Genomic DNA, 16,586 nt, shown 5'->3' on the forward strand with positions numbered 1-16,586 from the left:
ATGAGTTTCTGTATAAATCATGCCTGTAAACAAGTGAAACAATCAATGAGCTTGTTGATAAGCCAATTGTGGCTTATCAGAGTGAGGACATTTGTTCTGGCTTCGCCTCTAAAATGGCAGAAAATAATATTGTAGTTTCCAAAGGGTAAGTTCCCTGTTTGGGTTACAAACTATCCAAGGTGGAAGAAATCAGTAAATGCAGTAAGCTTATCAACTTAAGCTCATTTTCTCACATTTCTCTTCACCTGTACTGCAGCTTCTGTTTCCGAGGCTTAGATGTTTCTTGTCTTCCCCTTGTTAGAAATGAAGCAGTGCTAGTTAACTAGTCATGTATCTCTGCCTGTGTTCCTGAAAAGCTCTGGTAAACCTGTTCTGAGATAGTAAATTGCTTTTGGTTCTTGGAGATTATTACAATGAGCCATATTAAAGGTGGTTATTGCATTGATTTGGTGTAGTCATGTTATGTGACAGTGGCCAGGATGATGTGGATCCTAATGGTTTGGGGTTTTTTTTCTGCTGTTCAGGCTAAGCTCTGTCTTTACCTACCTTTGCCCCCTACTCACAGTGTTTTCACTATAAATTTTTAAAAAGAGCATCATGCACCAAGATCCTGGCTGGCTTTAAACTGGTTGGTCCTGGTAGGAGAGAGTACGGTTCTATGCTCAGCGGCATGGCTGGCTGTGTACCTGAAGGAGAAGACTAACTTTGCTTTTTAGGTCAACAATTTCCAAGTGTTTCAGGGTGGCAAGAAGCTAACACTGTAGGCCTTACATGGTAGCTTTTCACAGGGAATGCTGGCTTAACGAATATTTTATTTTGTATTTTCTCCACAGGGATTTCGTACTGATACGAAGCCCAGCGTGATCCTTTGACTAGCCCCTACCGTTTTCACCTGAGAGAACTGAGCCATTGGGAAGGAGTCTTATGCTGGTGCTGCAATGCTGAATTCTAGCTCGACCACTGTGAAGAATCTTCCTTTGAAGAAGAGGCTGTGTTTCCTGCTGAAGCTTGTGTGCTTTGTCAGCTCAGTGTTAATATTTTGTGAATTTTTAATTTATTATGTGGTAATTTTTCAATGTCGATGGCCAGAATTGAAAGGTGGAGCTCACATGGGTAAAAAAGAGACTTCAACTTCAGTCCTAAAGGCCATAATTTTAGCTGATACTCACCTACTTGGTGAAATCAAAGGACATTGGCTGGATAAGCTAAGAAGGTAATAATTAATCTTTTGGAATAATCTCTATCCTGGTTTTAGAGTTTTTCACAGTAGCTAATGGGACAGATGTTTAAAACCAATGTTGTGGTACTTGTAAGAAGTGTGCATGCTGCCTCTGACTTGCCTATCTGGATCTGCACTGGATGATAAACCAGCAGTGAAAGGTTAATGAATGGGACTTAGTGAGGCAGTGCAGTCCTGAATGTTCAGGTAGTATGTGAGTGTACATGCCTGAGCATTTTCGATGGGTCAGATATCTTTTCCAGTATGTAACTATTTTATAGAATGCCTTAAAAATGAGCCAGATAACTTGAATGTCCCAATACTTAATACCTTTAACTGTAGAGATAGGGAAGCTGGTAGGTTTGTCTTGGTAGTAGAAGAATTGGAGGCAAAATCACATTTGAAAACAAAGATATCCTATGCCTACAAAACCATGTTTCTGTTAGTCCAAAAGAAGAAAAAGCAGAATGCTGAATGAAAGTACTAATTCTACCATGATATGAACATTATAAACTTTTGCTGCAGAAACAACAGCATAGTAAACCATGTGCAATAATTCACTGTTCTAATCAATTGCTGTTTAATGGAATTGTAATGAAAAATAAACAAGCTGGTATTACTGCTTGCATGAGTTGGTCCTGATTGCCTTGTGGTGTAATTACCCTCCAGGTAAGATGCACCTACTGTACTTAAACCGGATTTCTAAGTATTTATTTTGAATTGCATATTAGCACTTTCAATGTGTAGGAGCCATCTTCCTGTTCCTGCCGGGCTGCGTTTGTGTATTCAGAGTTTGAGGATCCAGAAGTTAAGCAGTGCTGACTGGGAATGTATTTTCCTTTCAGGGAATGGCAAATGGAGAGATCTTTCCAAACTGCCTTATGGTTACTGCAGCCAGATATTGTTTTTATTCTGGGAGATGTCTTTGATGAAGGAAAATGGAGCTCACCTCAGGTATGACATCAACAGCTCTCTTATTTCAAAAAATGAGGATTTCTTGGAGGAAATGGATGGCAGAAGGAAGCAGACTAGGTATGCAAGGCTTTGTTTAATATTAATATAGTTGTCCTACTGGTAGAATTTCTAGTGTTTTAGATATGAGTTGAAATGTGATTCTCCTTCATTTTTGGTAGTATCTTGGCACTTTTCCCCCTCATATAAAACTTGTAAACATCTCACTGAGTGCATGCTTCTGTATTATATACTAGTGGTCCTCTTTGATACCGTCGAAGAGCATTAATTTCTCTATTTTTTTCATGCAGGCGTGGGCAGATGATGTCAGGAGATTTCAGAAAATGTTTAAGTATCCAGTTTCTACTGAGCTAGTGGTTATTGTTGGGAATCACGACATTGGATTTCACTATGAGTAAGTCTTGCCAGTGAAAGGAATACGCAAGTGCCAAGAATGAAACGTCAGCGTGCATACAGTAACTGGTTTTGTGTCTGAGTGACCTCCTGTGTGCTTATACAGAAAGTTTTTGATCATAACCAAATTAGAAGGGATTGTAATTTAGAGCAGGATCTTGCAAGGTGTCCATCTGTGCACAATGCACCTGAAGAATACATTTTAGAACAGTTTTCAGGGTACTTGTGTGCTTCTCTGAGCATACGTGAAGTTGTTCAGAGCTGGTCTTTCTGCATTGGCAGAGAAGTCTTGAAGCTGCTTTTCCCTGTGTTGGGCCTCTTGTCTGAGCATATTCCCTTTCCCATTATCTCAGCACAGAAGGGTGTAAGTGCCCTCGCTCTGCTGTACTTCTGTAGGCTGGCTGTGCATCCCCCTGAGTTTGCTGAATGAATATGTGATCTAGATAATGGAGCAGCAGCCTGCATGGATGGTCTACAAACTGTAAAGCAACTGTGTCAGATGATTTACAATGCCAATTTCTTACCTCAGTTGTGTTTTTGCTCTATGACACAGAATGACTACTTACAAGGTAAATCGATTTGAAAAGGTTTTCAACTTCACTTCAGGAAAGCTAATAACTCGAAAAGGAATAAAGTGAGTATATATATATTTTTTTTCAGTGTTTAGAGTAGCGATTACTGAGCTAACAGACCCAAGTGATGAAAACTGAGAACTGGAAGTAGAATTTCTAATGAAATAGTATGAGAATGCTTAACTTAGAGCCTGTTGGTTTTTTTTTTTTAATTTTGTATCTAGCTTGTGATATGTTAAACATCAAACACTTTGTACAAACCTGTAGTTTGATATGGGGTGGAAGCTGTACTTTGAGCTAGGTGAATTGTAATGATTTCCTCTTAAATGGAAAAGTACTGTGGAGTCAGAATGAAGTTCTCTGGTTTGCCTTTTTACTTCCTTGCAGCTGGTAATGACCCATGGCTGTAAACATAACAGCAGAATAGGATTCAGTAAAGAAGCACAAACAAACCCCCTCTGTGCTTACGAGTTAAGAGTTTCATTAATTTTAATAACTTCTTTAGTCTGCAGAGCTTAACTCTTGTTTGAGGAATTTGGGAACGTAGCAGTTGCTTGTCCACGGTTTTTCCACAGGGTGGGGTAATAATGCACAAGCTGGTTTTGGCTTAGGGTAGACCTTGGTACAGAGCTTGTGCCTCTCGCTGTGCGTCTGTGGCTGCAGTTGTCTGCCCTGTGCCCTTTTGATTCTTTTAGATACTGTGCAGGAACCCGATGAGGGAAAGCAACAGCAGGTTTGCGGAAAGGCATTTATCTTTAAACCTCAGATACGTGAAGGGCAGACCCCTTGTCACTCTGCATTTGGCATGTATGCCATCAGGTTATAATCGCTCATGCAAATGTAAAATTAAAAACCTACAGGTTTACCCTGGTTCCCTTAACAAAGCAAACATTAAAAATATTCTGAGCAGGTCTAGAAATGGTGTGTCTTTTTTTTTCTTTAAGATCTGTCAGCTTCATGAATGCTCAGTATAATGCTATTGTTTGTCATGCAGATGTGGGGTCCTCTAGATATGTATTTCAGCTGTTTTAAAAAATAGTTATTAAGGAATATCTCCATGTCCCCTTTGATAGCACAGCAGAATTCTTGCATGCAGTTGCAGATTGTACATCTAGTATCACATTCATTAACTGAAACGAGCTGCATTATTAATGAAATGTTCCCCGATAAACTATTTTATAACAAATCTATGGTATAAAAGCAGCTTAATTTGATAAAAAAGAATTAATTTTTTTTGGGGGGGGTTTGACCAGTATCTCTTAAGTGGAGGCATTCAGCTCGTTTGTGTCTGTAAAACATACTGAATTGAGCTGGGAATATATCTCTGAATGAGTGAGTAAACAGGTATGAATCTTGTGGCAGAAGTTCAAAGTTGATTTGAAATCTACAGAGAAATCTTTTTCTGTTATAAATAAAATCCTGTTTTCTGTGTCAGAGACCGCAAAGTACGAAACTAAGGGGTTTTTTTTTTTCCGGGTAGCCAGCTAAATGCAGTGCTGTTTTGCTTTTCAGTTGTTCTGAAGAAATCAAATGTCTAAAATGATGTCTCTGAGGTCTAAGATGTGTGTGGGGAGAGAAGCAAGTTCTCCTTTCCCTCAGAATTCAGCTTAGTGGGCTTCTAACATTCCACTAGAATACCACTCAAGTATCCGTTATAATATTAAAAAAAAATCTTGAAGTGCAAACATGAAGCCTAGCAGACCGTATATTGTACAACCTAATTAATAACTGATTATAAAGCAGCCTACCAGGTAGAGAAACAGTTACAGTATGGATACTCAAAAGAGGATTTATAGCACGTGATTTCGGAAGCTGTTACGTTCTGCTGTTTTGCTGAGCTGCGTCCAACTTTGGAACACTTGCATTTTATAAAATAAACTTTATCCCACACATCTGCATGAATAGCAAAATGCTTTCCTGTCCTCCCCACTTCCCTTCTCTTTGACCGCTCCCTGGTATTTTCCAGCTTTGTCCTAGTGAACAGCGTAGCCATGGAGGGCGATGGCTGTGCTGTCTGCCGTGCCTCAGAGGCAAAGCTTGTGGTGCTTTCTCACAAACTGAACTGCTCCCAGCAGGTAAGAGTTTATTGAAGGTCTGTTATAGCCAGCAGCTCGGCTGCTGCAATCGGAATACTGATACCGCAGCAACAGTCAGGATATAACCAAGACTCTCCTGAAGAAAAATCCGCTTCCAGTTCATATTGCAACTTGTCAGCAGATCTTTCTTCTCCTCACTTGCCTTTTACCATTTTGACTTAACTATTAACTGTGTTGCTCTGCGTTAATGGTGTTAACTTCCTTGTCAGTGCTGCCAACAGAGGGTGTAATTTCCTCTGTTCCAGGGAATGGCAGGAGAAGTTCTGTAACCCTCCCTTTGACTTAAGATACGTAATAATCCCTGCATTTGTATTTATGCATATTGTTCTGGTTTATATCCTTCAAGCTAGCCTATTCTAGTTTTCTGATTCTACTGGAGTCCTGTCTTGATAGCCTAGTAACATTTTAATTGTAGCATTTTTTCATCAAATCCAGTTGCTTCTTGGATTTCATTCCTTTTCCCTTTTTCATAGGCCGACTGGACGCACAGTAGGCAACGTGACTGACTGGGCAGTCAATCGGGAAACCAGCTCCCAGTGGAAAAATTGCTAGACTCTAACTGCTCGCTCTCTCGAGCTGCCCTAAATCTCTTTTGCCTTGTTTGTGCAGCGAGATTCTGCTGTTGCTTTCTGCATTCAGAAAGAGAGCCACCGTATTTACAGCATACACAGAAAGGGGAATGAAAGCATTTCCCCTTTCATCCACAGTAGAGGCTCTTAAGTTTATACAGTGGACAGTATTTGAACACTGTACTCTGAGCTGATACTGCTTGTTGTGAAAAGGGAAACAACAGAAAACCCCCAACCCCTCAAAACCTAGCTTTTGTTTAATTCCCTTCCCCACCCCTATGGTACACATAGGTGAAGACAATATGTATGGATTGATTTTCTTCACAGAAACCGAATCACTCCAACAAAAGGTGCAGCGATGCAGAAAAGCTTCCAGCTTCAGAACCCATCCTTTTACAGGTGTGTTAGAGGTGGGGTGAGGCAACATGTTGACATGTTTTTACTGTACTTACTACTGTTCCAGAAAGGCTGGATCATTAACACCTGATCCTCGCTTTGAATGTCTCCCAGCATTACCCTCTCTATCGGAAAAGTGACGCTGAGTGCAGTGGAGAAGATTCTGCTCCGCCAGAGGAGAAGAACATCCCATTTAAAGAGAAGTATGATGTACTGTCTCGGGAAGCATCACAGAAGGTCTGATACATTCGGAACTTGCGTATCGGTGGGTGGGTGGGAGGGGGACATGAGTGTAGATTTATACAGATTAAAAAATTTTGGAAAGGATGTTAGCTGAGACAAACAGAGCACAGCTGCTCCCGCTTTAATGAGGCCTTTGAGAGGCTGCTTGTTAGAGCTGCTCCCCTGAGATTCATCGCCATCACGGCCTTGATTCTGCTGCGCTTCCCAGGTACAGGCCCTAAGTCCCGGCACTCTTAAATGTGCTGCAGTACTGCTACCCGCGGTTCAGCATTTTGTACTTCAGGTACCGTGTAGGTTATTGACAAACCTAGTAGAAAAGCCACGTTTTCCAACACTTCGAAAGCACTGCTTTCGCTGAATTAGTAACTACAAGAAAATGTAAAGTCAAAGTATTCCCTAAAAATCTAATGGTCAGTATTTCTTTGCTTCTGCATAAATGTCTTCAGTCAAGGTTGTCTAAGGGAAAACCTTGTGCTGCCAACAAAAAAAGCATTGCTTTACTAAACCCAAGGGTTTTCTCCTTGTGATGCCAATGGCTATTGTCTTTGTTTTTCTGATCTGTGTGGCCAAAAAAAAAAAAAAAAGTCCAGTATTTGGGATGAGGGCCAAATGGGTATGATTAATATTACGGTATCAACAACATGTCTTACTGGAAAACAGAAGTTTACACAAAACACTATAAGAATATTAGAATTGCCACCATTTCATTCTGTTGGGGGGAAAAAAAAAAGAGGGCTGTAAGCTCAATTTCTGTTTAGTTAAGACTTAATTTTTGTGCTTTACCATTTTGCGTTCTAGCTGATATGGTGGTTTCATCCCCGTCTGATTCTCAGTGGGCACACGCATAGTGCTTGTGAAGTGCTGCACGCTGGGAAAATTCCAGAAATCAGCGTCCCGTCATTCAGTTGGAGGAATAGAAACAATCCTAGTTTCATCATGGTAAGTTTTAATTTTTTTATTTTTGTCAGATAACTTTCATAAATAAATCAACATGGCAGTCAGCTATATTTTAAAACTGATTCTACCTGTAAAAACAAAAAATAAAAAAAATTGCCTACCCACCCAACCCACTCAGTACACTGCATCCACTTTATAAAGTACATCTGTGGGAGCCACATGTTCTGTGTGGTACAAAGCAATGCTGTTAGAGATCTAATTAGTATCTGGGTACAAGCATCTAACATTTTCTTATAAAGAGGGTGCATTGTAAACTATTGACTTGTAAAAATAATCAGTATTGTGCACTGAACAGTAGAAGGACTAGTTTGGCTTGGTTGATTAACCAAATATGAAAACAAGACCGTATCCACCTCAAACTCTTGCGTGGTGATCATGGTTTTCAAACTTGTGCATTAACCACTTCACACAGCGAAAACATTTGTCACATGCCAATAGTCTGCCTCCTCATTTCCAATTCACATTTTATACAGTGTGTTGGTTACGCTCTCGCAGGCAGTTCCAGTGCTCAGTATATCCTTAGAGGTAAATCAATTAGTTTCCCAGTTCAAAAATAAAACAGAACTCCTAGAAACTTGGAGTAAGAAGCAAAACCTACCATCTGTTTACAGAGTAGTCTGTGACCTGGGGGGGACATCTTTCATGTATTTTCACTGCTGTTGAGTTTAGGCTGCTCAATACACAGATAACCCCGAACTTTTAAATTCACTTTACGCAACGGTTAGTATTTCTCGTTGAAAGTAGTTCTGTTTATTCCATATTCCTGAGAGTAGCTGCCTTCAAACTACACATGCTCTCTGCGCGCGCCAGACAGTGCATCTTCACTGCAAAACAAGAGGTTGGCTAATTAAGGTTGCATCGTCTTCGCTACCATTTTAACTCAGCCTCGGTCCGTTGTAAACTTTAATTTGAACTGCAAAGTCAAGCCAAAACCCAATGAAGTTCTTTGTTGTTGAAGTTCACGTTCGTAATTTGGATTAGCCAACGTGTTTTTTGCAGCATGTACTGGGTAGGAGGAGGACCTGGGGGGAGGAAGGGGCACATTCACAGCACCTAACTTTAGCCTGGGAAGGCGCCTTCCGGGTGGATTTACAGCAGCTAAAGTTAGGCTTCTCTCGAAGGCAGATCAGATGAGGAGCCCAGCTCTCTATTTACGCTAGATGGAAAATAGGGCAGATTGGCCTCTGGGCTAATGTTGGCCTGGTGAATATTCCAGTCAGTGCCCAGCACCGCAAGGTACGGACTCTTCAGCCCCATGGAGAAGGCACTGGTACTAGGAAACTGGCCCCAACCCTTGCCACCCAACACAGAATTTAGAAATCGGAGATCTGACAGCCGTGGTGTTACTCCTGATTCAGAACCCACTGTAACAGCAAAGTGACGGTCTTCGTTTCTTTTCCAGGGCAGCATAACACCAACTGACTTCTCCCTCCAAAAATGCTTCCTTCCGTACGAGAGCAGAGTCTTTGCTATATACTGTGCAGCAGGTGCTCTGCTTGTGATCCTGATACTAGCTCATTTTCAGCTTCTCACGCCACCATTTTATTTTGCTCAGCGTTTAATCAGTAAGCATAAAGCAGTATGAAGAGCCAGACATCTGCATTCAGTCACTGAAATACCAAAGCTGAGAACAGTCAAACATCAGACTATATTCATGCCAGCAAATGACCTAATTTGATTGCTAGTCTGAAGGCAGGTTGCATTTACACATACCATAGAAGTCCTATACAGCTGATATGACTACTACAGGATAAATAATTAACTGAAATGAACGTTTCATGCTGTACAAAAATACTGTATTCTACAATCAAATGAGTCCTTTTCCTGCTATAATTTTTGTATCAAATACGTATATTAAAAGTGTAACTGTACATTATGTAAATCCTATAGCCTCATCGCTTGTCTGCGCTAGTGTCTTACCCTGGTGGAGGCTCAGTCCTGCAAACTGGAAACGTTTCTCTGTTTTATTGCTGCGTGGCCCTTCTAATGTCATACTTCTGTTTGTTAGGGTCAGGCAGAAACTAGATACATCAGCACTGAGAGATGTGGATTTCCGTAACCTTTTTAGGATGGCGTATGTAAGGGACTGTGGTTTGGGACAAGAAATCTTCCGGTTCCTGGCACATTGAATTGTTAGCTGTGACTACACTTTGCAGTTATCGTCTACCAGACAACAACGGGAAGAAGCTCGTGCATCCAGTTTGCCAATACACACTTGAAACCTGCTTTAAAAAAAAAAAAAATCCATGTGACACCTCAAGCTGCTATTTTTAAAAAGATGTGCTATGATGAGCTTAAAAAAAGAGGGCCCTATTGCATCCCAGAGATCTGTGTGGTGAGGGGCCCTCCAGTTGCCGATCTTCTGCAAGAAGGAAGGTCAAATACAGCTGCAGTAACATTAGCCTATGCCTTGGCCCTCGGTCTATGGACAGACAGGGATAGGAATGCGCGGTTATTTTAGATTCCTGCAGGGCCGCCCAGTTCTGTTAACTTACTGTAGAGTCACGTTTTGAACGGCGCTAGCTCCTCCGTGGGGAGGCGGGGGCTGCCGGCCGCGCTGCGGCGCGCCGTGGGGCTGGGCCGCGGGCCCCGGCCTGGAGGGCAGCGCGGAGAATGCAAAATCTGAGCTCGGCGTCTTGGCGTGCTGTGTGTGAGGGAAGAGGCGACAAACCTACTGCTGCTCCCCACCCGCCCCAGAAAAACCGGAGGGACTGTTTCACACCAGGACCAGTTTTCCTGCTGACGTTCCTGCAGAGGCTGGGAGCTCTAGCCTGAACTCCTGGGCTGGGGCTTGTTTTTAAAGAAGAGACTGTCTTTCGTTATTCGCTCTAGTCCTTTCTTTGGCATGGGAAGTGAGAGAATCGTTGCGTTTGGGAATTTTGTTTGTTATTGGTTTATTCCGCCCAGCCTTTCGCTTTCTGGGAAATATCTGATGCTGAAATTGAATGTACGGCTATCAAAGAATACACGTTTCTGGGAAGAGGAAACGGTCATATTACAGTATCTAAAATGGGATTGTTTACCATCAGATAGAAACAAGTTCTCAATTTGTCCGTAGTTGGAATTTGAAAAAAATGACCGATTTGGGTTTATAACTAAATAACGATACTTATAGGAAAAAGGTAATCCAACCTGCTGATTTATATGCCAATGTGGGGAATGTGTTAGCTCTTTATCTCTCCCTAAATTTAAAATGAAGTGGGGGGAATGGTCCAAAGTGTGATAAAACACTCTATAAAGTAATGTAGTCTAACACTTCTCTAGGTTTCTGTTATTGCAACTGTAATTTTAGACATTTGTACAGGTTATCTTGGACACAGGAAAAGTATATAGTCACAGACATAAAACACCTATGTATAAAATATAAAGCAGTGTTATAGTTACTAAAAAGGACATGCCTTATTGCTACAGCAATTCTTGCTTTTTATATATTGTACTGTACCACAACTTGTTTTGAGAATGTCATTTGCATAAATTATTCAAGTTTGAGAAATATTCACACATTTTGATTCTACAATATTTAAAATAAAACAATTTTCTAATGTGTCTCTTTATTAAAAGAGAAATAAAAATGTCATCTTGTAATTCTCTTAGGCCAGACACAAGGGTTTATACACCTTTTTTTTTTTTTTTTTTCTTCTTTCTCGCTATTTACTTGCACAATGAAAGCCGCTGTTGGTACAAAGATTGAAGAGCTCTATATAATGGTGCTTTACACATTCACAATCGGTCTGTGCAATTGTGAAGTTCTATGAATGACCAAAGAATTACCAAACATATTTTCTAAATATAAAGGAAAAAAAAAAAAAAAAAATCCTTGGTTCCCATTAAAACAACACCAGGTTGCAATTTGGACACTTGAATGAATTCCAATGTTTTAAAGCTGAGACTTCAAAAGAGAAAGGCATGTTTGCTGCAACATCCGGTGACTGTAATACCTTACTTGGAAAGGTAAGTGGTTAATTTGCATAATTTATAATTTTTATACTAAAGAGCATTTTTATATAAACCAGAAAAAAACCCCTAAACTCTACAGATAAAGTTCTTACCTCCAGTCACTGCTGCAGGTAAGGTTGACATCAAGCTGTACAGCGCAATCAAAAACATACTTACATCTTAGCTCATTTTACAGGTACAGCCATAATCAAGGCACAAAGATCTTCTACAAGTATTTTTCTTCAATAAAGTTGTACAAAATAATATTACATTTTACAGTCTGTACAATATAATAAACCAGCAGTAAAACAAAAAAATATATATAGGGAGAGGACTGTTGTCCAAGAATGATCTGAACTAAAAGGATCATTTGTGGACAGCACAAATAACGTAAGTGAGGGTGGTAAATTTTCTGCCTAGATGCAACAGGCTGAAAAGTAGCTGTAATTCAAATGCCTGAGGTGTGCAGAGACACTTAGCTCCAAAACCCCAGAAAAATTGCTTTGTCTTCACTATTCCTCTCATTCTCTACTCTACTTCCTGTGCCGGTAACGGCTTAAAAGAGGAGGTCACTTTATCAGTTGACCTGCAACTCAGAAATGCTAAAAACTGTGACAGAGTAATAAATATTGTGGTGCTGCTACATTGTGTGTCTACTTCCTCAACAGTATTTAATAACCTGATACAAAGTGCATTAATCTTTTTTTCACCCATCAAGTACTCTTCAATGTCATGTTAAAAAGGAAACCCACACAGAGGGACGGGTATGACTTTAGTGTCATCCGGCTGACATACCAGTTTGAACTGACGTTAACCTGCTGGAAAAAACTTAGCAGGTCACGGTCAGCTAAAAAAACAAAACCTAAGGGAACAGAGGTAGCCGAAGGGCTTAGTGGAATGACGAAGAAGTGGCATGTCAAAAAAAAGCACAAAAGTAGTCCCAAAAAGCATGAAGGAAAAAAACAACCCAAACTTGCTTCAAATCAGCTTTAAGGTTAAATAATTAAAGTAAACAAAGTGAAGAGACTGACATATCTATAGTATATTCTTCCACCCTGTGTGGGGTAGTATCAAGAGAAAGAGTAAGGAGCAAAGAATTTAAAACCACAGGTTCCACGGTGATCCCCCTCACAAGAGTTCGTACTGGCGGAGATGCATCCTTTGAATGATGTCTCGACAGTCGTTGAACACTCTGCGGATATTTTCTGTGTCCACTGCACATGTGAAGTGCGGGTAGCAGTAATGCCTGCCGTCTCCGCTCGCCGTGCTTATCCTCTGCGGGAAGAATGAGGAAAAGAAGGGTCAGGCGCTGCGCCACGAGACGTTTCACTTCTCGGTGGGCTATAGACTTACGGCGTACTGAGAAACCTCGGAAATTCTGTATATAGATCATTAAAATACAGAAAAAGAAGGAAGGGCTGTGGTCTAGTCCAACACGAATCGCAAACTTGAAACAAAGAAAAACGTTACGGCTAATATTATGGGGTCGGTCTATTACTACTTTGTAAGAGCCACTGCTGCTCTCGGCATTTACACAGGCTGTTACCACTTGCACATCACCGTGCAGCTCATCTGTGCTGCTGACAGCACTGCAGCCTGCCACGCATCCTTCCCAGGATTTTTTGCCTCTCCTCTTTTTTTTTTTTTTGGTGCCATCATGTGGCAAATTTTTGAACTCTTGTTTTAAATCAGCAACGCAAAACTGAAAACCTCCCCGTTGGGAAGGTAGTAGGGGCAGAGAAGAGCACCCTGCTTGCTTCTGCTTCTTGAGGTCCTAAGGCCTTTCGTCAGCACACCTATCAAGATGGCTGCAGACTTGGTATCATTTTTGAGACCAGAGCATGGTGGAATGAATTATCACTAGAGTGGCTGGGTTCCCATAGAATAAGAAAACAAGCACAAATCCAGCAAACATCAGGCCACACAGAATTAATTACTTTTTAGGTTGCTAACTTAAGCTCCAGCGTTGCTTCACTAGTGGTTATCTTGTTAAAATTTCCCAGAAACTTAAAAAATATTTTTTAAAATTGCAATTTTGTTCTGTACTACTATAGGACTGATAAATATAAATCCGTTCTAGATCATTATCTTGAAGAATATATACGGAATGTCATGAAAGCAGGTGGTCAATTCTTGGGATAATAATTTTTATAAATATTTTCCAAATTTTATTACAAATTATAATGGCTGAACAACAAAAGACACTTTTTCTCTCTCTCTCTGGCTACACTATTGTCGTGGTTTAACCCCAGTCGGCAACTAAGCACCAACGCAGCTGCTCGCTCACCCTCCCCCCCCCACCTGGTGGGATGGGGGAGACAATTGGATAAAAAAGTAAAACCTGTGGGTTGAGATAAAGGCAGTTTAATAGGACAGCAGAGGAAGAGAAAAAATAATAATAAAAATGATAAAAGAATATACAAAACAAGTGATGCACAATGCAATTGCTCACCACCCACTGACCTATTCCCAGCCAGACCCTGAGCAGTGATTGCTGCCCCCCGAACAATTCCCCCCAGTTTCTATACTGAGCATGACATCATATGGTATGGAATAGCCCTTTGGGCAGTTTGGGTCAGCTGTCCTGGCTGTGCCCCCTCCCAGTTTCTTGTGCACCTGGCAGAGCATGGGAAGCTGAAAAGTCCTTGACTAGCATAAGCAGTACTCAGCAACAACTAAAGACATCAGTGTGTTATCAGCATTATTCTCCTACTAAATCCAAAACACAGCACTATGCCTGCTACTAGGAAGAAAATTAACACTATCCCAGCTGAAACCAGGGTAATGATATATTTTTAATACAGTGGTTTATTTTACATGTGGGATTGACCTTTTAAATACCTACAGCTACAGATATGCAAAACTACAGACAATCAGAAGCCCTGATTTACATAATGAGGTCAACAAGAAACTGCAGATTTTTGCAGGTGACTTAGGTAACATTAGGTATGCAACCCTAATTAAATAGGGGGCTTCCAAATGTATACTAAAAATTACTATCTTCTTACTAAGCTATGCTCAATACCTAGTTGGAGGATTTCCCTCATGAAAGATATTAATTTAATAACCAAGCCACTTGATGAGTAAGTTGTTCAGACCATTTTTAAAGCATGAAGTACACTGAACAATAATGAAATGAGAAAAAAGAAGTTTTATAAATTACTGCAATGGTGGCAAGATGCTGAAACTCGATTAAAATGTAGATTGCATTTGTCTGCCTGCAGGATACAGGCCTCCAAATCTCCCAGAAAGGTTTGGGGAGAGTGTTGTCTTGTAAAGTTTGGGGGGAAATCAGTCCCATAGAACCCAAGGGCTGAAAAGACAGTGGTGTGCATGGATATTCACGATGATACTAATTCTAAAACACTAAAAAAAGTGCAATAGAGGTTCTATTTTTGATACAATAGCTGCTTTACATTTTTTTCCCTCTGCCGTTCTGTTCTGTATGGCAGTGGTGTAACGCTGCCGCTCAGATGCAGGAAGGAGAGACCAGTTACTAAACATTTTGTTGCCTTGGAGAAAAAAAAAAATTGCCCCCCAAATGACGGTCCGGCCTGCCTTCCAGCTACTGCTGCACTTTCTCAACCTTAACCTGCAAGCCTCGGAGGAGTTCAGCCCTGGCCTGTTGCAGGCATCTGCGGCTCTTTTGCCGTGCACGGTTTCGAGACCTACATCTCCACGCGCAGCCTCCAGCCGCTACGGCCACGCCTGCCCTCGTGGCTTGAGCGCGCCTCCTGCGAGCAGCACGGTCGCAGTGCGCCGTCAACAAGCGCATTAACGTCTCCGCGTGGTCTGCACGCAGCAGTTACGTACTGTAAGGATGCGAGAGGGGGATCAGACTCCCGCTCTGACGTGCTCTTTCTAGGACTAAATGTTACACGCTGTCGGTGAGGGACAACGTACAAACGCTTTCGGTGCCACCCAGACGTGGGTAGTAGAGAGCGCACCACCCTACCGCCCCAACGTTCAATCTTTTTCCTGTGTTTCAGTAAAGTAAATGTTCATTAACTAAAGTAAATGTTCATTAACTAAGAGTTCGCTTGTGTTTGTCATGCACTGATGCCAGTAACATCTACGGTAGTAAGCCGCCTACAATGTTCTGGGGATACCTGGTGACATGTAAAGCATGTCAAAGGATGTATTTTCACCACTTTTTTTTTTTGTCCCCTGAGAGCTCTGTAGTTCTCTCATTTTAGGACAAATGCAGTGTTTTCACCCCTGCTCAAAACTCATTCTGAATAGTAGCGTGTTACTTAGCACCAGTTCCGAGGGGAAAAAAATATCCCCTGGGACAGCAATGAAAGTACATTTACCTCCCTATAAGCCCAGCAGGAATATTTAATACTGGCATCCCTATACTGCGGGGGCCAGAATGACAGTTTTCAGTGAGGAGCCAAATGTGCTGTTTGTGTGTTTGAGCAGCAGCTCCTCCACCTCCGAGGTTCAGATTTTTAAAAAGCAGCACCAACCAGAGGGGCTGTGCCACTGCCTTAACGGGGGTTACCTACACACCAGGGATGTATTAAAACAAAACATCAGCAGCTGGAGAGCCCTGTGTACAAAACGACCAAAATGGGGCTGGGGAGTAGCCTAAATAAGGAGTGCATGAGCACGCTGCCTCCGTGAAGAGCTCGGGAGGAGAAAGGACGTGCCTGTGCCAAAGAAAGAATTTCCTACAAGATAAGCTTCCAGGAATGGGACGTGCCCTCCCCAGCCCAGCCTTGCAGCGCGGGCACCGGCCGGGCGTGCGTCCTGCCAGCTCTCGCCCGCCGCTCCCCCCGTTAAAAACCAAAGGTGCCGAGCAAGCCCCCAGAGGCCACAGGCCCCCGTGCCAACTCTGAGATCAGGAGCTGATGTATTTTGCCTTCCTAATACTGATATACTACCATGTACCAATAGTTGTTGGGAATGTGTTTCTATTTAACCTTCTAAAACTCTTCCAGTTACATGCTTTAAATTTGCCAGTACCAGTGCCGACAGCCAGGTAGAGTTTTAAGGGGTGCAGCGCCATGCTGGTGATTTTCACAGAAATCCACGCCTCATGCAGACCCGCTACGGTGATTAAAATCACAATAAAGCTTATAAATGAGTAAAACTGATTTCTCTGAATCGTGTCTGAAAATTTAACAGAGGGGGACAAGGAAAAGGTCCTAAATGAAGGGACTTGGAAAGAAACGGGTAAAGCAGAGCCAAGGAGGTCACAGGTAGAAAATATACACCTTTTCTTCCTTGC

General features: G+C 41.7%; 2 protein-coding genes across 7 annotated transcripts in view; one reads left to right on the forward strand and one right to left on the reverse strand.

Annotated features, from left to right (window-relative positions):
• Positions 1-907: 907 nt before the first annotated feature.
• Positions 908-9,954, forward strand: MPPE1 (metallophosphoesterase 1). 2 transcript variants are annotated; one of them, XM_009487092.2, is made up of 9 exons: positions 908-1,213; positions 2,065-2,173; positions 2,482-2,585; positions 3,138-3,218; positions 5,123-5,231; positions 6,149-6,220; positions 6,332-6,454; positions 7,259-7,399; positions 8,820-9,954. In XM_009487092.2, the coding sequence occupies exons 1-9, from the start codon at positions 939-941 to the stop codon at positions 9,000-9,002; spliced, it is 1,197 nt and encodes a 398-aa protein (XP_009485367.2). In that variant the 5' UTR covers positions 908-938; the 3' UTR covers positions 9,003-9,954. The 2 variants fall into 2 exon arrangements, with proteins under 2 accessions (XP_009485367.2, XP_075561282.1); XM_075705167.1 differs by lacking the exon at positions 6,149-6,220.
• Positions 9,955-11,060: 1,106 nt separating this feature from the next.
• The window catches only part of GNAL (G protein subunit alpha L), a 202,704-nt gene continuing 197,178 nt past the window's right edge, over positions 11,061-16,586 (reverse strand). For all 5 annotated transcript variants that reach the window (XM_075728270.1, XM_075728272.1, XM_075728271.1 and 2 more), the window contains one exon: positions 11,061-12,628. In XM_075728270.1, coding sequence (XP_075584385.1) covers positions 12,482-12,628 — 147 coding nt within the window. In that variant the 3' untranslated portion in view covers positions 11,061-12,481. The remainder of the gene's footprint in view (positions 12,629-16,586) is intronic.

This window comes from Pelecanus crispus, chromosome 2 (assembly GCF_030463565.1).
Source record: "Pelecanus crispus isolate bPelCri1 chromosome 2, bPelCri1.pri, whole genome shotgun sequence".
Classification (NCBI taxonomy): Eukaryota; Metazoa; Chordata; class Aves; order Pelecaniformes; family Pelecanidae; genus Pelecanus; species Pelecanus crispus.

Excerpts from the sequence above, each read along its gene's own strand:
- MPPE1 (XM_009487092.2), top strand. The coding sequence starts at position 939 with ATGCTGAATTCTAGCTCGACCACTGTGAAGAATCTTCCTTTGAAGAAG. Across the intron at positions 2,174-2,481 it reads GAAAATGGAGCTCACCTCAG|GCGTGGGCAGATGATGTCAG; the intron begins GTATGACATCAA and ends TTTTTCATGCAG. Across the intron at positions 6,455-7,258 it reads CTCGGGAAGCATCACAGAAG|CTGATATGGTGGTTTCATCC; the intron begins GTCTGATACATT and ends TTTGCGTTCTAG.